Source organism: Lepidothrix coronata, unplaced genomic scaffold, assembly GCF_001604755.1.
Source record: "Lepidothrix coronata isolate B3197 unplaced genomic scaffold, Lepidothrix_coronata-1.0 Scaffold188, whole genome shotgun sequence".
NCBI classification, from domain to species: domain Eukaryota; kingdom Metazoa; phylum Chordata; class Aves; order Passeriformes; family Pipridae; genus Lepidothrix; species Lepidothrix coronata.
In genome coordinates, this window is record NW_016690368.1 from 1,585,906 (window position 1) to 1,609,625 (window position 23,720).

The 23,720-nt window shown below is 46.0% G+C and overlaps 1 protein-coding gene across 11 annotated transcripts in view; it reads left to right on the forward strand.

Moving 5' to 3' along the window:
• Window positions 1-23,720, forward strand: part of CAMTA1 (calmodulin binding transcription activator 1) — a 228,044-nt gene that overhangs the window by 68,369 nt on the left and 135,955 nt on the right. For all 11 annotated transcript variants that reach the window (XM_017831164.1, XM_017831169.1, XM_017831171.1 and 8 more), the window contains one exon: window positions 11,291-11,426. In XM_017831164.1, the coding sequence (XP_017686653.1) occupies window positions 11,291-11,426 (136 nt within the window). The remainder of the gene's footprint in view (window positions 1-11,290; window positions 11,427-23,720) is intronic.

The following is a 23,720-nucleotide window of genomic DNA, read 5'->3' on the forward strand; positions in this document are numbered from 1 at the left end:
CTTGGAGATCCTCTGGCACCCTCTGCTCTGCTTCCAGCAGGCAGCAGCAGTGTCCCTCCCTGTCTGTCTTCGGAGCGTGTGTAATTCCTGCTGCCACTAGTGAGAGTGAATTGTGCCCATAGTATTATTCCTGTATTTATTTTATAAATGTCAATGATGAACTAAATTAAAACAAATCAGGCTGTTCTGTTTCACTGTTCAATTTATGAAATTTTGATGAGACCAGTAATGTCTGTACTGGTTCCATCTTTCGGCTGGCAGAAGGCGGCTGCGGTTCTGACAGCTCTGCTCAGCCTGTTCCCCGGTGATGTTTACAGTCAGGGGTGTGCAAGTGCAGTATTAAGCTGTTTGGTTCTGTCTGTGCTTTGTCTGACCCTGGTGGAGAAGCTGAGAGGATGATGCAGCTGGTGAAGAGCTGCACCTCACAAGTGGAATTATGTTGCTTTAAGGGCTGTGGTGAAAGGCGAGCGATGGGGAACACGTCAGTCGCAATAGTGGAGGCAGGCAGAGGTGGATGGATGTAAAGCCTTAGTTGAGGGTGCCTTTATCTGCAGCCTTCCCTTCTCCAGCCTGCTGGAGATGCTTGTCCTGAAAAGGGGAACTCTGGTCTCCTGCTTTCCTCTGGAGAAGCTGGGTGCTGGTACTCACCTTGATTACGAGGTGACAGATTAGGGGTGTGTTCCTCTCCTTGTGTGTGGGTCCGAGGGCCAGAGCAGCTTACAGAGCATCCCTGCCATCGCTTCCTCCCCTCTGGAAGGTGACCATTTGTTTCTCATCAGTCGAGCCTCTTGCACAGCAAATGGGTCATGCAGGGGAGATCTTCTTGCTGGATAAGCAATTAGCTAAAATAAACTACTCAAAGGACAAATTATGCAGGACTCTTGCTCTGTAACAAATGAATTAATTGACTTTGGTATTTGTAGGATGTTCCCACTATTTTATTTAATTCTCTCTGGCTAAAGGGCTCCTGTGTTTTCCCCTGCTCTTTGCTGCCGCAGTGAGCAAATAGGGTATTAGGGGTTTATTTACACTGTTACAAGAAAGGAAACAAAGTGATAATTGGGAGAACCTTTCCAGGTTTCCTTAAGAGAAACAAAATCTCTTTCCGCAGCCTGTCCAGGAGCCTCAGTTTGACCTATTCTTCTGGAGTACTGTCAGTTCTCTCTGGAGCTTCACAAAGCTCATCCAGAGCAACCCTGAGTAAACACGAGCAGGGCGTCCTGGCTTGGGCTGGGGTCACGATCTACACGCGCTCGCAAGGGCTGAGGAAGCACCAGTGCTGCAGGGCTGCTGCTGGAACCACAGCACGGTCAGTAGCCAAAGCAGGCTGGGACAGGGACAGCCATCTCTGTGGCAGTAACCCCAAGTGCGTTCTAAAGGCTTTGTGTGGATCTTTTGAAGCAGCGAATGCAGTAGCAGTGCGTTACCTGGGGCATCACACAGAGAGCACTGCGGCAGGATTACAGCTCCCGGCCCTCGGCTGGGCCGGTGACTCATGAAAGCATCCCGCCAACTTGCTGGGTTTATTTACAGTAAGTAAATTAAAGCCCTGGTACAAATCTTTGCTGTGTAACAGGATTTGTGAGCATCTAAGAAAGGGTGACACTGTTGGACCAGTTTGCCAAGAAAATATTCTGTGCATAGGGGGATGTTGGGTTCACCAAGTAACGTACAGTCCCAGCTGCCAACGCCAAGGTGAAACATGGCTCTTCCACTGTCCTGCTTCTTATTTCTACTTTGCAGTATTCAGAGAGGACATCCAAGGCTAGCGATGGGGACACCAGTCTCCACTTGGGACCTGTCTCCCTGTTCAATGGCATTTGTAATTCCAGATGGCCTTAGAAGACCCACCCAGCACTGAATTGTGCAACAAACTTCTTTTTGATAAACTGTGCCATTTGGGAACAGTGCCAGCCAAGGGCAGGGCTGTGTTTTGCTCTCTGCTTTATATTTAGGATATGAAAGATTTGGAGGATTTTATAGTCATGGCTTTGTGTACTTGCTCTGCCTTCTCCTCTCCCTCTGGTTTTATTCCCAGGCTTTTCTAAATGCTGCTCTGTTCGGTTTCTTCTCCTCTTCAGTCCTTCCTCTCATCTCCTCAACTCCTCAAATTTATAAAAAAGTCAGTTCTAATCCTGCACAGATCCCAGATCTGGAGGGACTGTTACATCTAATATGGCTTCCTTTAATCTGTCTGTCTCTTCTCTACCAAAATCTGCAGCCAGAGGCATGGGTGGGTGGCCCATCACCGTGGGAGGGAAATCAAACAAAGCAGGTGATGTGCAAGCACGATCCTACCATTGTAGCATTGATGTGCCAGAGTGGGCAGTGGTTAGAGAGGACATTCTGCCCACAAGGGCAGTTGGGAAGGACATGAGGACCCTCTTGGTAACGTATGCGAAGGATCAAATGAGTGGGGTTTGGTTTTTTCCCTTCAGATTATATAGTTTGCATGGGAGCTAATGTTTAATCTTAATTTCTTGCTGATATTAATCATAGTTTGGTCAAGGTTTGGAAAGTGAAAGTGTTGCATGGCACTAGTACAATTGTAGTGTCTGACTCGTTGCTGTGATAGATGAGTCTCCACTTGGCACCCGAACAAGAAGGTTTCAGACATGCCAAGGATTTGACGGTTGCATCAGTTCACAACTGGTGGGAGGGAGGTGAGAGGAAAGCTGTGGAGGCCATGCTTGGATTCAGGCAGCTATAGGAGCCTGGGGAGAGGCTGGTATTCCTGGCACGGTGCTGCAGGGCAATCCCACAGTGTGGGGTGTCTGTTGGGAAATGGTAGGGTCTGGCTGAGCTGAGGGGGGTTTGGTTTGGGGGAGCTGGGTGTGCTTCAGGCCCGTGTTCCCATCTTGCACTTCTCCTGTGATGGTAGAGCTGAAATGTCCTTGCGAGAACATCGCCCTTGGTTTTTAACTAAACAGAAAAGGTAGCACCTTTACTGCCCCAGTGTGTAGGGAAGTTGCCCCCTGACTGTTCTCTGTCGACCTGAGCAGATAACAGAGGAAAGAGGAAAACAGGAAGGTTTTCATCAAAGGAGATTGGGCAAACATTGATCCAGCAGTGCTGGGCGCTGTGCTGGGTTTGGGGACAGCGAGTGTGGCTTTATAGCAAGGGTAATGTGGGGTTTAAAAGAGTGATTTGTGCTGACTTGGAGGGTCTCAAATTAGGGCATGATAGAAAAAGGATTGTCTGTTATCAAAAGTTAGTTCAGTCTAAATTAATCTAAAAATGTATAATTTCATCTCAACTAAAACTACTGGAATGTAATTAAATTCCAAAGTAGAATGAGCTGAGAGGGTGTAAGAAAAGATAAGCATCAGAATGAGACAATAATTGAGTTTGTATTGTAAACACATTCCTGTAGGAATTTGGGATTTTTTAAGCAGCTTCATTAGAAATTAAGTCGAGAATGCTTAACAGCTTGGGCTTGTTTTGGAGAAGTGGTTCAGTACCTTTATATTTGTCTGTGTCTTTTGTTTGCAGGATTTTCTATATTTGGGGTTAATTCTCTCTTATCGTCTACTAGTTTATTAATAACTTTAAAGGGGAATAAGGCTTAAAATTGGAAAATGTGTATTTCCATGTGAAGCTTATTGTTTTGCGGACTCATGTAAATTTTTTATCTCATTTTCACTAAAAATTGGATCTTTAATGTATAAAATTGGTAAATTAGGTTAGTACCGTTAAAACACTCTGTGTTAATTCTGAAGTGCCTCCCATGAAGTACAGAAGTGAATACACTGTCCTTGTTCTGTGCACAAGTCGCTCGCTGAGTCCCTCAGGTGGGACTGAGCCAGGTCAGGTCCCGCCGTGCCATCCTCCCTCACAGCAGCTGCAGAGCCAAGGTGTGAAGGAGAGCGTTGGGTAGGATGAGTGGTGTATTGTGTTGTCATTTGAATAACTGATTTGAACACTTTCAGCCCAAAAACTGCTTGTTAGGGTGTTTGTAGACCACTATAGTTGGTGGTTTGAGACTCATTTCGCTGGTGCCAGCATCTGTGCTGCAAGTGTTGGATGAGGAATGGAGAAAATTGATGCTGCCGTGCTCTTGGCTTGATCCAGAACCCAAACACTGTGTGGAAGGGAGGCGATGATGGGAATTTAGTGCCTCTTTAGTGATACTGCACAGCCTGCTTGGTACCAGTACCTTACGTTATGGAGTTCTTTAGTTTTTTGCAAAGGTTTTCAGGAAAAATGCAGAAAGGTTTCCCTATCGTTGGCTAAAAATACTTTACCCTTAATTCTGAAAAATGACTTTGTGGATCTTCATATTTCACAGACCATAACTAGATTACTACCTTTTACTGGAATACTTTGTGTTAATGAAGACCGATTGGAATCACATAATAGATTTCCTCTAAAGAAGGCATTATGTGGTTATTTTTTACTGTCTGGCATTCTAGTTAATTGCCTTGTCATCATTAATTGATGGGACTAAATTGATATAAATAAACAGATTATATTTGTGAGGTTCATTTGAAAGAGAGGAAGGGCTGAGAACAGGCTGCTGTGGGGCGTTTGGCACCTGCCTCAGGCAGAGCAGGTGACTGTTGAGCTCAGGCTGGTCAGTGCCACCACTTGTGAACCTGTTTGGAGCAGTGAACTTTGCCCAGACAGGAGTGTGGTCACTTGTGTTTTCCCATGTTAAAACTAACCTCAGCAGTCGGCTCAGTCCTAAGCTTCAGCCCTGCAAAGAGCCAGTGGTCCTGTCTGAGGGCCGAGGACAGCCAGCCCTGTCAGCCCAGCTTCTGGGGCAGTTCAAGCATTTCTGGTTTCCAGGTTAATCCAGATTTATGTAGATAGTTACTATTAATCAACAGAGTCCAAGGAAAATCAACCTTTTTTAATCAATTGCAATATTACATATGATGCTTTTGCCTGGACAGAGCAAGCTGGTGGTGCCTGTCGAGCAGCACCCTGTCTCCTCTCCAGCCCTTCCTGTAGTACTCTGCTCATCTTCCACCAGGCCTGGCTTTGCTGATGGGGGGCAGATGGGATACTGGAGCACATCTGGGGAGTTGATCCCTCCCATACCAGCGTTGCCTGTTCCTCTATCCTTCCCTGCTTTGCTGCCTTGCAGTGTTGGAAGTTTATTGACTGTCAAACTGCATTTATGATTTGAAGCGGTTCTCAATTAAAATTTATAATTAATGAGTTATTATTCAATTTTCAAATATTTATGGATTTTTGTAGTGTCTCAAGTCATGAGCCAAGCTCCACACTGCTAGCAGAGGAAGAGCCAGGAAACCCTTTTCCTTCCTCAAAGCTCTGCTCTCCTCCTGTCCCCAGTGAGATTTTCCCAATCCCCAGCAAAGCCTGCACAGTTCCCACCATCTGCTGTGCTGGGGAGGTGACACCTGCCAGAGCCCAAGGATGTGGACATTGAGGATGTCCTGGCAAATTCCTCTGGTATGTGGTGTTTTGGACAAAACCAAGGTACGGCCTCACTTTAGTGCAGTTGGGAAAACCTTGTTAGCCTTGAGCTGGAGGTTGTAATGAGTGAGGAAGTTGAGCTGGAAGTAAGTTAACTAAATAAATAGAATTTTTCTTCCCTTTTCTTCCTCTCTCATAAGAACGTGGCAGCATTTGCACACATCTGTGTCACTGCTGTGCTGGGAAGGCAGAAAGGCTGCTGGGACCTGGGGCCTGGAGCCCTTTGGTGTGTGTGAGCACAGAGAGAGAACAGGGCTCTCCTCAGTGTGCCAACAGAGATTGTGGTGATTAATCTGAGAATAGTTTAAAGCATTCATGAGTTGTAAGAATTAATTCCCAATAAATCAAATGGCATCCCCATGGGAGTAGGGAAGAGAAATAAATGAGGGCTAAAGAAATTGATAAAAATCCTTGAGCAATAAAGAGATGAATGCCAGTTCCTTTAAAATTATATTTAAATGAACAAAGTTGATTTAACTGTCTTTTTTCATACCTTGTACTAAGATTTAGTTCTATAGCATGTCATTATATCAAGAAATAATTTGCCAAAAGACTTTCTAGCATTTCATGTGCATTCCACTTAATGACAATTTTAATATTCCGGCTTTGGTCCTACATCGTTAGGAGGATGCTTCAATTGCTTGGTGTTCTGAGGAGTTCATAAAGACTATTTCTAATTTCTCTTTCAAGTCTGTTACAGGATTCAGAGCTATCAACACATGAATTATCATGTTACTCAGTAAAATGATGTGGGGAAAACTGTTGTTACCTGCTTGAACTAAATACGCAGCTTTGGGACAGCTCTGTTTCCAAAGGATCTTCCTGCCTAGTGAGCTCTGGACAAGGTGCTGAACTGAGTTCTGACTCACTGTGTCGGTGGGAGAGAGAGCTCACCCTCCTGGTTGTGCTGGAATGAAATATCTCTTCTTTGTTTTTAATCTGGTTTTTGGTTTGGTTTTTTGGGTTTTTTTGATTGGCTCTTAGAAGAAAATTGTTAATGATGGAATTCATCAGGCTGAGTAACCATGATAGGCAGAGATGCTGGGTGAGTCTTTCGTGGAATTCATTCTTTGGCAACAGCTGCAATACCATTAAGTATAAATGGCAGCAGAGTAAATGTTTACTGAGAAGGCAGATCCTGTTATTAGTTGTATTGCTGTTACTAGTGCTGCTAGCACTGTTCCCTGTTTTCTAGTTGTGTCCAGAGCAAGTACGCAGAGCAAAGATGTTCTTTCCCGGAGCATTCATGAATAGAGGTCTTAGCACAGGAGAAGTGGTGCTGGTTGGAGTTGTTGTTACAAGAGGTGCCCATAGCTACCCTGATGCTCTTGTTTTCCTCAACCTGCTGGGGACATCCACTGGGGCACAGACAAGGCTCTGCTGCCCTTGTTTTCCTCAGCCTGCTGGGGACATCCACTGGGACACAGACAAGGCTCTGCTGCCCCGATGCCCACAGTGAAGCCGCTGCTTTTGGCACCTGCCTGCGCTGTGTTGCAGAGTTGTCACTGCTGGGAGGATGATCTGGTCCTGCCTCAGTCAGCAGAGCCCCAGATGTTCCTGGGATTGACTGCTGTACCCATGCATTGGGCAAACAGAATATCTGCAGAATGAATTTACGTGGCACCGGCATCCTGATCACTCCTTACGTAGCCCCAAGAAGTTGCTTTTGGGGTAAGACTTGTCCCCAGGTGTCCCAGCCCACACAAAGAGATGCCCAGCAGTTGTGTAGTGCTCTGCAGTTTGTGTTGCAGCCATCAGCATTTATCCCAATTGTGGAGAAAGGCTTTCCTTGGCAGCCCCTGGCAGTCCTGTGCAATGGCACAAGAGCCAACTTGGCACTGGCACGGGCTTGTTCAGTCCTGTTTGTTGGAGCTGCAGGTAATTACTCCCATACTTAATGAATCACATTACTTTTATTGATGAACACGGAGGCTACATGCTGGAAAGAGGAGGTAAGGATTAAGTTTTATGGCCTACTGCTGCTATGAGAAGGAGCATCTAGGCACCAATTAATGCTCCCTTGATGGGATTAGCCATTGTGTTAACCGCAACTCTGGATAAAATTGCTAAATCTGTGACTTCAGACTTTAACTTCTTAAATATTGTAGATACAAAGTAAGTTCACTTGCATCTTAAATGCAAATGACATTTAATTCTAGATACAAAAAACTTGCAGGGTATTTACATTTTCTTGTGATTGATACCTCTTCTTACGTAGATAAAAAGACTTTTTCTGAAGTTTATTTCATCCCTGCAGAGTTCAAAGATAGGGCAAATTTCAAACACATAATCTGTGATTCCTTTGGTTACCATGCCAGTAATCCCAGCTTTCAGTGGAGAGAGTGGAGACTGTAATGGCAGCAGCCTGTCCCTGTGAGGTGACACAGTACTTGGTTCCCAGCAGTTATTGGGAAGTCTGAACATCTCCATTAAGTTATTAAGGGGCTTTTCTTTGGTTTCTGGTCCCACTGATACAGGCTGGGCTGGGGTTTCTTTTCTTCTAGGGCAAGTGTGAGTCATTGCCTGAGGGTCAAAGTCAAGCGTTTATTTGGGAGGGGAAAAAAGGGTTTGTAAAAACAATTCATGTGTGATCTGCCAGTGTTAAAGCTGTGATGGATGGAGTCCCCACAGTCTTGAAAACATTTGCCCATGTAAATGTTGGTACGGAAGAGAGCTACAGGTACCTGTTACAGCATCCTCCAGGTGCACCCCTGGGCTGATGGAGTGATGCCCTCGACACAGGGACTGCAGTTCTGCCTCAGCAATGGGTGACCCCGTCCTTAATGAGTTTGGGTGACTCCCTAAATCAACAGTGAGTGTCTGAGTGTCAGCTTGGCCGAGGGAGGGTGTGACATCCCGGGCTGCAACTGCTCAAGATTCCTCTTTCTGTTTTCCATTTGGGCTTTAATCTTCTGATAAGCCCCAGGTACAGTGAGGGGAAATGTCAGAGTAAATGAAGACTTGGAGAGCAGCATTTCTGAGGGGAGAAATAACTTGTCATCAGATTTTTTTCTTGGGCAGAAACAAATAAGAGATGAGGTATTTCTGAGAGCATGATGTCAGTCAGGAGCATTCCTGACCCACAGTCCTCATCCATCACTGCTGCAGTGTGAGGCCATACAGCTGCACACAGTGCAGGCAAAAAGGAGAAAGGAGTAGGTGGTTACTTGGAGTTCATCATGTGGAGTGCTTGGTGTCCCCAGAGCTCTGCCTGCCCTGGGCTGCTGCATGGGAGGGCATTGGCTGAGTGGGAGGCACCTGCCCCCACTTGCTCTTGACGCTTCTCCCCATTCCCAAATTGGCCTGGATGAAGACTGATTTGAGGACTTGGTCCTCTTTGTGTTCATATTTTCTTGCAAGGCTCTGTTGCTTTCCAGCCTTCTTCCAGAACTCCAGGTTTTCCCAGCCAGTTTCTGCACCAGGAGGTTGCTCCTTTGGGAGAGCAGAAGTTAATTTCTCATTATTATCATGCATAGATGCAGAAGATGGAAGAGAGTCCCTTGCTGTTGTCCCTTGGCTCCATGATAACTTCATAGCCAGAGAAAATATCATGCAGGTGAAAAATAGCATCATCCAGCTGTTTGCAGGAGCTGTTTCTCAGTGCAGTGGGTGGCAGGGATGGAGGGAGCTTGTGCACCAGTGCAGTACAGGAAGGGTCTGGTGTGTGGTACCTCTGCTTCATGGCAGCTGCATTAAACATCTGTATTGCTGCATTAAATATCCTCCTTGGCTTGGAATTGGAATAAATGCAAGATGATAAAATAAAAAATAATTTTTGGAGCCATGGACCTTCTCAAGGAATGGTTCTAGATGATCTTACTCTGTTATCCTGAAAAAGAGAAGTTTTTGGATTTACAATATTTGCAATTCCCTTTTGGCACCCCCAGCTCCCAAGGCAGTAAAATGTAGTTTTCATTAACTGATATGTCTGACATTTACCATATCTTGATGTGACAATTTAGAGGGAACTGGTTGCACTGAACAGTGTTATTAATATTGCAGTAACGTGATTAGGGGGAAATCTTGGTCCAGATGGACCTAAATTTATGAGAACAATGGAGAGACAGATACAAAGCAAATATCCAAAATATCCTAATCTTAACTTGTTTTCTGTTTACTTCCTCATTGTGTCTGGTTCCTGCTCACAACTGTTCAGCAGTTGGCTGCTCTGGGCTGTCTGGATGTTGAGGAATGAGCAGCGCAGAGCTTCCCTCTCCATTCTTCCTTATAGTGGGTGAAATGCAGCAGCAGTGTAGATCAGGTTAGAATTGCATCTCATCTCATGACTTTATCTTTAAAACCCAGCCTCTTTCTGTGAACCTTAAAGCAGCTCAATACACTCTTATCAAAATCGACAACTGCTCCAGAGATCCTTAAGAGATTTTGTTTCATTGGGCTCTCGTTAACTGCTTTGCCTGTGCCCTCTCACTGTGCTCCTTATTCATCACAGAAATAAACCAACAAACCCAGTTCCAGCCCTGCAGAGCAGCAGCGAGGCTGCAGAGCTCTGCTCTGTGCTCCCTGTGCTCGCGTGGGGCCGAAGGCGAGGGGAGCAGGATTTCCCTGACGTCAGAAACCTTGAGGGCCTTGGAGCGTGTGTTTTGTGAAGCTGTGTGTGAGTGGGGAGGCACCAAGCAGGAGATCAGTGCACGCTGTCGTTCCATCGCTCGCCCTGACCACGCGGGTGACTCGCCATCAGCCACATGACACGTCCCAGCAGTGCCTCTGTGGTGTACGATGATGGGAGAAGGGTTTGAGCTGACATGTGCACCGACTGGGGGTTTATAGAATACACATTGAAATGAGATATGTAATATCTGCACTGAATTAATCCCGTACTATCTGTGGTGCTGTCAGGCAGACGCCGTGGCTGTGCTGACACCCGGGTGTTTATTTTCAGGGTGACACGTAGGAGTAGAGAGGAGGAGCAGCCTTCCCAAACCCCCAAGGCCCCGAGCCTTGGTCCAGGCTGCTGGGACCCAGGGGGCAGGAGGACGTGCTTTTGGGCGGATGGAACTCGGGTTTCTGCTCACAGGCAATAAATATCTGTGTGTATGTGGAAAAAATGCTCCCTGCCTCTGGCATGGGCTGCTCCCTGCCTCCCAGCAGGGGGGAGTATTTTTTATTTCTCAGTGTTGCAGCAGACATGCCCCAGTTGTGTTTCTGCTTAGCAGACGGCAAAACCTCTGTGGATGTTGTTATACACCCAAACCACTCTGGCTCCTGTCTGCCGGGTGTCACCATACCTTTAGGGACAGTGTGGTTTCTAAGTGGAAAACAGTTTCCTGTGTCTTTGAAGTCTAGGAGGTGCTCAGAAAGGAGGAGGTTACTCCCTGTCTAGCACTGATCTAAGCAGAACAGCAAAACCCATGTATAAGCTCATGCTTTTATCCTTTTCTCTTTTTAAACAAACATCTGTGTCCTGATGCAGTGTTAAAGGTGGTTGGAATCTCACCATGCTGATGTGTTAGCAAGAGAGAGAGATTGTCTGTAATTAAATAACAGCAATCCTTTTTTTTCCCTAAATTTTCTTTTTTTTTCTAATTTTCAGCATGTAGCAGTCAAAATACATCCTGTGAAAATGTTGGCTATTTTATAAGATTTCCCTTTTTTTCTTCTTTAACCTGCACTTCCTGCATTAGGTATAGGATCCTCACATAAAAGTTTGCAGGTTGCAAATATCAGTTCAACCAGGTAACGGCAACAAAAGGAGAACATTTATTTGATGTCAAATCCTGGCTGTTTCTGTTCTGTGGAGCCTTTCACTGGTGTATGGGATGTTGCTTCATAGACACTCTCAGGCTGGTTTTGTTGCTTTGTGTAATCCAAACCTGTTTCTTGCTTTCAGACCACAGAATGGTTCTATGATCCTGTACAACAGGAAGAAAGTGAAATACAGGAAAGATGGATATTGCTGGAAAAAAAGGAAAGACGGGAAAACCACCAGGGAGGATCACATGAAACTGAAGGTGCAAGGAGTGGAGGTAGGAGCGCGTGGGGGGTTGGCTGTGGGTGGTGCTTGGCTGGGAGAAGGCTCCCCTGGAGACACCTCAACTCAAGGATGTCCAAACCTTCAGAAAAATATTCCCAGCTGCTCCCTCTGGCCTGGTGCTTTGTTGCCAGCTGGGGTTAAAACACAGCTCCCCCCACCCCAACAAATACATCTGCTTTATTTATGACTCCTGTGAGCAAACTGTGAGTACAGCTTCACCATCAGCTGTGGGGCTGCTCGCTGGCTCTCGGGGGCTGTGTGACTGCGGGGTGGACAGGCACAGACGTGTCTCCACACGCAGCATCTCCTGGCAGACTCTGTGGTTTTTGCAACAGGCACCGCACAAGGGCGACCTGGGGTGGGCTGCACAGCGCTCTGTGTAACCGTGGTGGCTTGAATGGGTCTGGCCTGATTCTCACAGATCCCAGCTAGTTTTTTGTAGCAATTGCCATAATTTCCGTGTGCTGATCGAGTATTGGTCTTGCAGTATACAGGTGTACAATTTCTGTTTGAATTCAGCCCAGAATCCGTGCATGTTTTGAAGGAACCATTGCTCTGATGATAGTATTCAGCCACTCTGAGACATTCAGACAGGTGATTTCACCTGAGACAGTGTTTCTGGAATAAGCGTGTTTATTCTAAAATATGTCATTGTGTAAAACCACTTTTCTTTCTTAAACTCCAGCTGCATGGGGAAAGGGCCAAAGTGGTCAAAGAGTGTTAAAAGGTGTAATTGTAGCGTTTAGCTGTGTCATTTTAGCCAAGAAGCGCGAGGCTACCGGGAGTGTGGTTGTGTACTTGATTTTCCAGCAGTGTAATCAGGGTGATTGGGGTGTCCACCACAGGCAGAGCTTCACCTGTGTCTCCAGGCCTGTCTGGCAGCTTCCAGGCTGGACTTAGGACTAAGCAGAGCTTTCCAGCCTCACCCTCAGGCCCACCTTGGCAGGTGTTTTGGATGGCACTGACTCCCTCCTGTTGGGGTGACGGGCACCCTGCGCTCCCTGCGTGGTGCTGGTGTTGACACCCCCTGGGCATCCCCTGAGTCAGTGCCAGCAATGTGAAGGGGACGAGTGCCCAGAATTCATCTCGTGCTCCGGCTTCCTCCTGGGCTATTTGTCATTCTTACATTCTGTCTGCTCTAATGAGGTTTTGGGGTTTAAAATAGTGTTAAATGGATTGCATTATATTACACCAGAGAGGCATAACTTTGTTCCATAATTTTTACATCCAATAACAATGTTTTATTATGACAAGCACAAAAAAAAAAAAGTCAGTATCAGAGAAATGGTGCCTTGTTTTTGTTTCGAGTTTGCAGAGTGTGATTTAATTAACTTGTGTGAACGTTCACGATGCAGAACACCAGACCCTGTAGCACCCCCTTACCTGTAGCAAGGGGTCGGTGATGACCCTTGGCTGCCACACAAACACATGGAGGAAATAACTATGACTTTCAGGCAGGTTTTTCCAAAGATGGAGGCATCAAGCCTTGGAGGATCCAGCTGCATGTATGTGGTGGTGATCATGTTTAGCTCAAATAGGCCGGCACTGAACCCAGTGATTTCTGTTTTACTGAAGTGTGTCTTCTGGAAAGCAACAAATCCAGATGGGGCCATCGCAGGAGCTAGAGGATGTGCAGCTTTCAGGGTTTCTCCCCATGGCTGATCACATTCACCACTTAGGAAAATAAGTGTTAAATACTTGCGTTGCGATTTGGACGTACTGGGGTTTGACCATTCAGTCATATCATACATCCTTCTCCAGCTGAAGAGCACTTTAGTGCCTCATTTTATTTCCAAGGAGGTACTTGTGCCCTCTCATCCCCAGGCAGCACCTGGGAGGTCACTGCCAGTCTCTGTTCTGAACAATGCAGAAAAAGTTCATTTTCTTGACCTCCAGGTGTTGCTTGGGCAGAATGATGTAGTTTTAACCGTTGATTACTCGATCAGTACACCATGGTACTTCACAGACAGCATTCTGGGTTTAGGTTTCTGATACCATCCTAAAAGGAAGCGATGTTCTCAACTTGGGCATGTAGGCAGCAGATTTAAAATAACAAAAAAAGGCTTTTCTCAAAGTTGGAATGATACCGTAGTTAGCCGCATTCAGGTTTAACAGGGCATGAAATAACTGTCTGCCTTGTGGCACTGCCAGATCATCTCAGCGACTCTTGCAGCCAGAAGATAAATAGGGATCATCGTCGCACTGATGGAAAAGTACTTGCAGAGCTGACAGCCAAGAGCATCAATAGCATCCAAACATTGCTCTGGAAACGGCAGCTTGGAGGAACATGCTGGCCTGTGAAACTACTGACCAGCCAGTTCTGAACAGGGATTTGTATTAGAAGATTTAATAATTAACTCCTTCCTGAGTGTCATCAATGTGATGGCTCCTGTGTCTTTCCAAGTTTTGAGTAAAGAGAAAAATGCATTTTGAAACTAAAAGTCTACACCAGATCCTTGGGGATGTTGGTGTCTGTCAGAACCATATAGAAGGATTTGGTGAGCATGGACAAGGCAACTAAAGCAAATTTAGGACATAAATAAGGAATAAACTAATTTAAGTAGGAATACACTCGTTTAAATAAATAAGGATTGGGAGGAATAAACTATTTAACGAAGTGGATAACAAATAAGAATGGCCTGAAATCCTCAAGCTGTTGGCTTGGTTAGCATCACTGTGCAGGAGAGGTTTGGGCAATACTTGGTTAATCTGATCACAGTCTTATTAGAAAACACTGGATAAACCAGAAAGAAGTTAATTTGGCCTTTCCCTTAATACACCTCTTTGTGCAATTCTTTGTGGAATCTCTGGTCTGTGATCCTTTTAAAAATTCTAATTAATTAGGATCCCTGGCGATGTGTTCCTAATCAATTCACATAATTAAAAATTTTAACTAATAAATAATAGTAAGGAGAGTGTTGGAAGAGCTCTGCCATCCTTCCATCCGTGCTGCTCTGATCACAGTCGGCTGGCTCACGTTTGCCTTTCCTTGTGCATGAACTTTTCCAGGCACCTGTAACTGCACCTTCACGTGAATTCATAGTAAACTGCTGCTAAAATTAAAATGAGGTCATGTTTTTATAGTGAATTTCTCTCTCATCCTCTGCGTTTTGGAAGGTCAATGCTGATCCTGCTGCTCTTTATCCTGTGTTGAGTATATTTTGGTCTCTCCAAACCCCACTGCCTGAGGAGTGGTTATGGAGAAGGGCTGTCCCGAGCCTGGGGCAGAGCTGTGCCCGCAGGTCCTGCTCCAAGCACCACAGCTCCTGTATTTGAAATATCTTGTTCTCTTGTAGGTGGGTGTATGTTATCTCAGTATAATATGATAATGTTTATGAATTCCTTAAAAAAAAACAACAACACAAAAAAGCAAAACTTTATTTCAGTCTTATTAAGCGAGAAACTCCCTTGTGGAGATGGAGATGCAGAGTATCAATTTTGTATGCAGGACTTGTATTTAATTAATATCATAACAGTCCCTTAACACTATTGCAGATTAGTCCACGAGGACAGGAATGAAAATTTTAGATTATTCAATTACTGCATAAACCCTGGGACATCACTGTCAGAACTTGGCCCAGGTTTCTGTAGGGTGGTTTCTGTAGGGTCTGGGTCTCAGCAGCGTCTCTGTGCCCAGCGCTGAGTGACCGGGGTGGGCACAGTGTCTGTGGCTCCTGCAGCCTGGGGCTGGGGCATCTGCCCAGGACCAGACCTTTCATTTTGGTAAATGACCAAATGGGCTCTTCTGCGTCATGTAAAATAACTCACCATGGAATATTGAACTGCAGAATGGTTTTACACGTCACCATTCCCTGCTGTCGTGGGTGAAATCTGCTCGTCTGTTGTCACCAGAGGGTGGGAGCAGCCTCGGAGGTGACACGAGCAGCACTAATCGGGGAGAGATTCCTAGGACAGCCTGAGCCAATTCACTTTAATTTACATGGGCTTTGCTTGCCCTCAGAGGTGAGCTGTGTAGTTTGCAAACTAATTAGGATTGCATTGTTCAGTCGGTCTGTTTAATGCATTCCAGAGAAATACTGTGGAATGGCTCTGGAGGAGAAATTTAAAGAGAGTTTAATGTGAGAGGCTTGTGACACACGTGTGCATACATTGACACAAACAGGCGGCCCTGAACAAGGGAGAAACTTGCTTGTGAGGAGGGGCAGTTTTACCCAGACCTGTTCATCATTGCTGCAAACAGCATTGTCCTGACACCTCTCCTGAGATCTGACTGATGCCTCTTCTAACCAACCTTAACCTCCTGTAGCTCATTGGAGACCAGAGCCCAACAACATCTCCCCACCTTTGCTGTGGCACACACACGTCCCCACCACGGGCATCAGGGGCAGATGCTGGTGCAGAAGTGTGGAGGTGTTGACTGTTCATGAGCTGGGGTTGGGTTTTATTCTGTTACCTGTTCCAGGTAGTGTTTATGGCACCTGGAATGCAGGGTTATGATGACATCTTAACAATTCCTGTGTTGGTGGCAGTCCTAGGAAATGGGGAGCGTTGTTTTGCTGTTTCTGAAAGGGAGAGTATGGTTTATTATTAAATCTGGAATGGGTCTCCTGGGAGTCTCTTTGGAAGGGAACATACATATCAATAATCCTTTCCTGTATCAGGGTCCTGATTTATTCTCCAGTAACATAAAGTCACAGCAAATGCTCATGAGTTTGGGCATCTTTTCCTGTACATGTCCAGGAGATTTTATTCTTCAGTAGACCCATAACCTTCCTAATCCTTTAATTGTCATGGCTTATTTAACTTCAGCAATAGAAGTTTTCCTAATATCTGGGTGTCTCAGAATGAAGGTTCAGCTGAGATCATGGCCTGTGTGTGACATTGGGGGATGCTCTGCCAGGCAGGTGGCCCATAGGCAAGTTCTGCCCAAGTCAAGGGCAACCACTGTCCCTGCAGTGCAAGGCAACAGGTTTGCAGCACTTCTCAGGTAATTGCTCTGTAATTGGCTGCATCACTGTTTTTTCCCCTGTTTAATAAATAGCGTGAATAAAGCTGAGCCACATGTGGTAGGGTTGTAATTCAAATGCCATTCACTGAAGTCTGAGCATTTTTCATTTAGCATGTAAAGGCAGTTTTGATGTAAATGATTCCAAAAGGATCTCTGCGAACTAATGACATTAGCACTGGGCTGGACTGAAATTGTTGAGTGATTGGTGCTGCTCTCACCCCGTGCTGGTGACCTGCACTAGTGGAGGTGTCCCTGCCCAAGTCCCTGAGGTCCCTTCCAACCCAGACTGTTCTGTGGTGAGTCTGGGGAGATGTCAGTTTGCAGAATCCTCTGCTGAGGGAGAATCTTGGCTACACATCATACTGATTTTTGCACCCCCCAAACAAAACAAAGCAAGCAAAAAAGTTTCATACATATATATATACTTTTCTATTGTTCAGTCATCCTTATGAAAAAAAAAACATTAGAACAAGTAGCCAGACAAAGAATAAGCTGGGAGGCCCCCCTGCACCCCTCTGAAACATGAGGCTTGTCTCACCACATGGACTGTATGGCACAAACACACATTGACATTTATATTGAATATTTCAGTTTAGAGAAATTTGAAATTAAATCTATTTTCTGCCAGCTCTGTGGGAAAATCCATTTACGAAAACAAAATCCAATAAGAGATCTAAAGATCAGTGGCCAGAAATGAAATATATTGAGAATAAAATATATGGAGATTGGATTGCTAGCTCTGTGGGCTGGGTTTAGTGTGCTGGGGACTGGGATGGGAGTGGAGGGGTACTGGTCCAAACTTTATCCCAGGATTTGCAGTGTAGATGAGGCAATTTAGCAAAACAAAATAAACATCAATACTTTATGGACCAGAGTTGGTGGTCACCATTTACCTTTTTGACCACACAGTTCCCTTCTGTGCCTGTGCAGAGAAAAATGAACTTGAAAGGCAACGTCTGTCCCTGGAGGTGGCTCCTGGAGCAGGGTCGGTGGGAGCCACACGGCGAGGAGAATCCATGCTGTTCCTCGCAAGATTAAGAGGTTTCCTGGTTCTGTAGGGATCCCTGTGATTGCACAGAGGATCCAGATGCTGGAGCAGCATGTGCCTTGTAATCTTGTAATTGCATTGTGGGCTGTGACGGAGATAAGGGCTTCCACGGGAAGCGAGGAGTCTCGGTGGCTCTGCCTTCCCTGCCTGGCTTTTAGTGAGCTCCTGTTTAGTTATTTATTTCACTGGGTCTTGGGCAGGAAAGCAAACATTGTTTTCTGTATTGCTGCTAATTCTGCATGCATCAGGGGTGCATTAAACATTTTAATTTCCCGAGTTCCTGTTGGAAAGCGAGATACCGCTCGTCAAGGTGTGCATAGGGAGTGGGGAGCAGGGAGAGCAGAGTCTTGTCAGGGTTGAAGGCACTGGAATTCCTGAACACAGTGTGGTGTTGTCCCCAGTAAGCAGCACAGACACAGAACCTTGCAAAAGGGGATTTCAGAGTATGGCCCTGTCTGGCACATTCGAATGGCCACCCCTTTGTAGGATGTTATTTACTCCCTCTTTTTATAGTCAAGAGATGAGAATTAATTAGCTGGTGTTTGCATACTCTTTGGACATATAAAGCATTTAATTGCCCACTAATACCCTGTGTGAAGCGAAAGGGAGAAGTGATGGAGGGAAGCAGGGAAGGAGCTTGGCAGTGCCAGCAGCGAGGGGTTCTCCCAGTCCTTGGCTGGGGTCTGACCTCCAGGAATTAGTGTGAAGCAGGAGCTGTGCTCTGAATCTTGCTGTGTCTGCTGTAGGTCAGATTAAAGTCACCAGGGGAGAGGGCTGTGCTGTGTCTGTGCTACAGCAGGGAAGCACAGGTGACCCTGTAGGCAATATCAGGAATGCAGAAAGTGTGAATTATTGTATTTCAGGGGAAAAAACAGTTTTCCTACTCTCTGCTTGTTTTAAAACCATCGCGGACGTTGGGTTACACGTAGCAGTTGCCTTGTGTTTGCAGAATACCTTTTCCTTGTAGCAGTGGGATAATGCATTCGTCCACTCCGGTGTTCCCATATTTCTGCTGCCATCGCGTGGCTGCCGGGGATTAGCAGCACACTCCGTGTAGGAGAGACCTCACTGCCGTCCCGGGGGGCTGCTGGTGGCACAGCCGCAGCCAGACCCCAATCCCTGACCCTCCAGCCCTCTGCTGCTCCCCTGACCCCCCAGCCCTCTGCTGCTCCCCTGCTCGGCGCTGTGGCATCGCTCCCCACACAGCAGGAGCCCCTCCGCCCTACATGAACAGGAGCTGGACTCTGCTCCTTGCTGGACTCTGCTCCTTGCTGGACTCTGCTCCTTGCGTCAGGGAGGGTTGATGTCCCTCTGGAACTGCAGCGCTTGGCAGAGCTGCACTTGGTTTAATGTTTGGGTGAGTTCTCAAAGGAAGGCACAGTAGCTCTGAACTCTTCTAAGGTAATGAGTTCATGAAGTTACAGGTTCAGGTATCCAAGATTCGGATCTCCCAGTGCAAAGCCTGAGAGTTGGTGGGGCATGTCCTGGTGCCTCTTTGGGGTGACGTGTGTTGGTGGCAGGGCTGTGCTGGGGAGCCCTAACCATAATTCTAACCCTTGCCTCGCACCAGCTGGCACTGACCTGGCAGCCCCCACCATGGCATTCCCACTCCATGCCACTCTGGACAGCTCCTGTACTGCTGGTGCAGCTCCTTGTCATTTACCACGACAAATACGTGGTGTTTTTCCATTAAAAGGCCCTGTGCTCCAGAGGACTGCAGTGTCTTAGAGCACTATAAATATGTTTGTGAAGATTCTGCCTTCTCTCTGACCCCAGCCACTCTGTGATACTGCGTGGGCATTTCTGTTGATGGTTACACTTTGCCTGCAGTTTTTGTGTGCTTGTTGCCAGGAAGGAATTTTGAATAAAAGCAGGATGAGGCAATTCAGGAATGCCAGAGCACTGCAAGTGGGATGTGCAGTGCCTGTGACTCCTGCACCACCTAATCCTCCTGCTGTGCTTCCTTCTGAGTGTGCATGATGGGAGCAACAGCTTGACCCTTCCATGTCGTTCTGTCAGTCAGGCTCACTGTTGTCCTTGGGGGCAAGTTTGCGTTCCTTGTGTAATGTCCTACCTGCCGCAGCCAGGACAGTTTATTTGAGTGGTTTCCTACTAAAAGGAAGCTGGTTTTGAGCTTAAAAAGATTAAATACCATCTCCTTTCCTGCCTTCTTTGAAGAAGAGACATGGTTAGACTTCAGTGTCTCTTTAATCTCTCCTTGGAATAATGAACAGTACATTTATAATGACAAAAGCATAATCAATTTTTACGTGTTAAATCATGATCTTTCCTGGGAACACTTGCTGAGGTTTCTGCTCCCAGCTCCAAGCCTGGTGGTCCAGACCCATGGTCCTGCCCTGTCTCCATTTTTAGAACAGGTAGAAGGAGCTCCCAGACCCCAAAGGCCCTTCCTGCCCAATCTGTCCTGCTTCTGAATTAACACTTCTTGAACTACCGTAGCTGTATAAAATACATAGAAGGGTTTCAATGACAAACCCAAAGTCTGAAGGTTTATTAATGGCTGGAGGGCACTGGAATTTAATATTTGCCTGTTGTCTTGTCAATTCACAGCTTTTAGAAGCCCAGCAGTGTGGAGATGATTCTATATATAGCAACTATATTTGAATAGTCCACATAGCTCCAAAGTAAATATTAATTCCATTATGCTATAAACCGTTATTTATCATGACAGAAAGTCATAAAGTTATTTTACTGGAATAGAGCCAGTAAATTGCATCTTCTAGATGAGATACAGCACATGTTGAATTCCAGCAGCAATTACCCAACATACTTTATACACGCCGGTGTTAAACACGCTCCAACATGCACTGCAGCTGAGGCTCTGTGGAGAGCCCTCTGTGGAGAGCCCTCTGTGGAGAGCCCTCTGTGGAGAGCCCTCTGCAGCCGTGATGGAGCCACAGCAGCAGGAGATGGCCCGGGCTGGGCTCAGGAGCACCATGGCACACTGACACTGCCTCTTGCCTATTTATGTTTGACTTTTTCATTACCAAAATTACTCCTTAAAAGTGCCTTATAATTGCTTGACTCTGAGGTATTGTGAGAAGTCTAGGTTTTAGTTATGGGTTTTTTTAAAGATAGATATTGGGTTTTTAGACTTGAACAGGGTGATTATTGAAAGGGTGAATTTTCCCCCACTGTTGCTCTAAGGGCAGGTGCATATCCCTACCAGAGGTGGAGGCTGCTGGGGAACATGGGCAGGACTTTATGAAGTCATAATGACTTCATGAAGTGCATGTAGGGTTACACTGCCTGCGCCAGCAGCTTCCTTGTGCTCCGGTTTGATCCGTGGATCAGTCATTCCTCATGCACAAGCAGCAGTGCAGAAGTGGTGGTACTTCAGCTCTGCAGCGTCCTGGGCAGAGGACACATCGCTGGAGCTGCTGCTGTGACAGGGGAGAGGATGTTGCACAATATTACAAATTTCAATGAGTTTATGGAGGCTGTCACTGATTGCAGCCTTTGGTGGGGATTGACCTTCAGCGTAGATTAGATCTTCCATTTTCTAGCAGAAAACAATATCAGGGAAACATTAAGGCACATCAGCAGTTGGATGCGCTTGTGCTAGCAGAACAGTGAAGACTGTCTGCCAAAAATTATTGACTTGTTGTTGTCTTTTATCCACAAAAATAACTCTTCTTATGTATAACCTATGAGAGCTGTGCAGTGACTGCTGTTAGAGGAAAACCCCAACAGAGTATTGAATAAAATAATTAGTTTTAAAGAATTTTAAGTTTAGTTTCTTTTTCTTTAATGACTAAAAAATATCAACCATCTGTGTCACCAAACAGATGTTGCCCTAAGCAGAAGAAGAACATAAAGTTCATTATGTCACATTTCTAAATATTTTATATATTTGTGTGAAAACTGGAGAGAGAAAAAGGCTCATTTAATCAGAAACATCTGTAAGATGGACTAGATTGCCTTCAATACCAGGAAGATTAAAACCATGAGGTTGACATTGGAGGACTGTTCAGATATCAAAGGATCAGCTCAGCATGCAACCACACATTATTTGAATTGTAAAAACACCTTTGAAATTGCCCAACTCTTGATTAAACAAACAAAACCTGAAGTGGATTGGGGATAGGTCATGATTTTAATGTTAGATTATCAAAACCAAAGAAAAATGTGTGATGGTTGTTGGAAGTCCATGCTAGGAGGGAAACCCCCAAGCACAAGATCGTTAGCTGTAACATTCCTTGATATCCTGTAGCCAGGAGGGCACATTAATTAAAATACAGATTGCAGGGTCAAGAGGAGCAGCTCAAGGGATCATCTGGCCTGTGCAGCACACGTCAGAAAATTCCACCTACTGATGCCTGAATTCAGTCATCACTTCTTGTTGCACCTTTATCTTCCAAAAAGATGTCAGTCATGATTTAAAGATGGGCAGAGGGGAGAGCCTGCTGCATGCTTGGCAGTGATGCCCCGAGGGGCTGATCTCTTGTACCGCTCAAACCTTTGGTGTGTGGCCACGCTGGCTCTGTCCCCTCTCTTCTAGGAGCCCACAGCTGGATCTCTTCTAGCTGGCTGGGCTGAGAGTGCCATGACAGGTTGCTCCAAACCCTGCAGAGCCCAGGACAGGGAGGCTGTCCCTCTCTGCCAGGCAGGTGATGGCTGGGGCTGGGTCATCCCACCTGACTGCTGACGGAGCAGGAGGTCACTGAACCATTCCCAGTGCAGATGACAAAGAGTTGTGTGACAGGCTCTGCCTCGACACGAGGCGTGGTTGGTACAAACAAGCCCAGATGCCCTGGACACGGGGACAACACAGGGGAAAAATTGGGGTGTCAGAGGCCGCTGACAGATGGCCTTTGTCAGGAGCATGTGTCTGAGTCGGCACAGCTGGGAACCTCGATGCTGGCCAGAACATGAGTCAAGGCCATGCCCTCTCCAGTCCCCTTGGTGAGAGGCACTCAGAAACAGAACCTGAATTTTAATGTGTGTTTATGAAATGCTTCTGGTGGTATCATGTGACAGGTGGATCAGCTCTCTGCTTTCCGCTGTGCCACATTACTTTCTACCATTTATTTCTGATCAGAGCAGTCCTGCCTCTTCTCTTGTGTGAGTTGTTTTAAAACGGTTTTGTGGCTCTTTCCAGAAGACTATGGATGTTCCCCTGTTCCCTCCAGCTGCTGTTGCTGAAAGCCTTCCCATGCTCTGATAGCTCCCTTCTCCTTCCAGCAGCTCCCCTTGAACCAAGGATGCAGTCAGCACTCTCCTTGCCTGCCATCCCAATTCTGTCACCTTTTCTTTGTTGGCACCTTGGCTCTTTCTGCATCTGTTTTGAGTCCCTCTTCTTCATCATGAAGTTTTTGGAGTTTTGCCCTATTGACGTGTTTTTGTCCTGATTTCCCCCTTGTTTCTGTAATTCTTTTTGTCCCTTCTGATTCTGTCTGTCCCCTTGTCCCTCATGTCTTCTCTCTCCAGCCCTGTCCGTTGGGGGTCGTATTCAAGGTCTTTTCTTCTCTGCCTTTGTTTGCCTCCCCTGTACTCACTGTGTGTTCTTTGGGACATGCAATGGGCCTTGGTGTTTCTCAGTGAGCACTGCTTGCCTCTGCAGGGTGTATAAATGATTAACTGTGCTGATGATAAAATGTAGGGCATGGTGTGTTTTTGGACAGGAACTACATTGCCATTGAGGATACGCTTTGCTTCTAGTGATGTAAATGTCTTTCACCAAGTAAAAGGAGCATCTAGGACCTTCACAGAAGTCCTCTTTTCATTGCATGAGGCTCAGGGTCACAAGCTAAACCCTAAAATGCTTCATCTGTATGGGCAAGGAGTTTTTATTGTTGCAAATAAACAAAAGTACCTCTAGGTCTGGATTTTGGGATTTTCCTTCCTGAGACCCTTGAGGAACTTGTCCAAGAAACAGGCTTTCGGGAGTGCAGAGACCTTTCTTCTTTCTGATCTTCACATTTTGAGGCTCACCATTTGAACTGTAATCAGATAACCATCAGGCAATGGGTCTGCCTTGACTTGGGGTCATTTCTGGTCATTTTTTGAGTCTGGTGCCATCAAACCATGCTGAAAAAGCAGAGAGGAGGCTGAGTGAGGAATCAGAAAAATTCCCAGGTAAAGTGTTTTCTACCCAGGCTTTTGGAGGAACATCCTTATTTCGTGAATGACTTCAGGGAGAGGAGCAATCCCCACCAGGAAGCCATTGGGGAGGGTGGATTTTATTATATTTTGCCGGTAAACAAAACACAGCACAGTTAATACTTACCCAAGTCCTGTGGGATCTT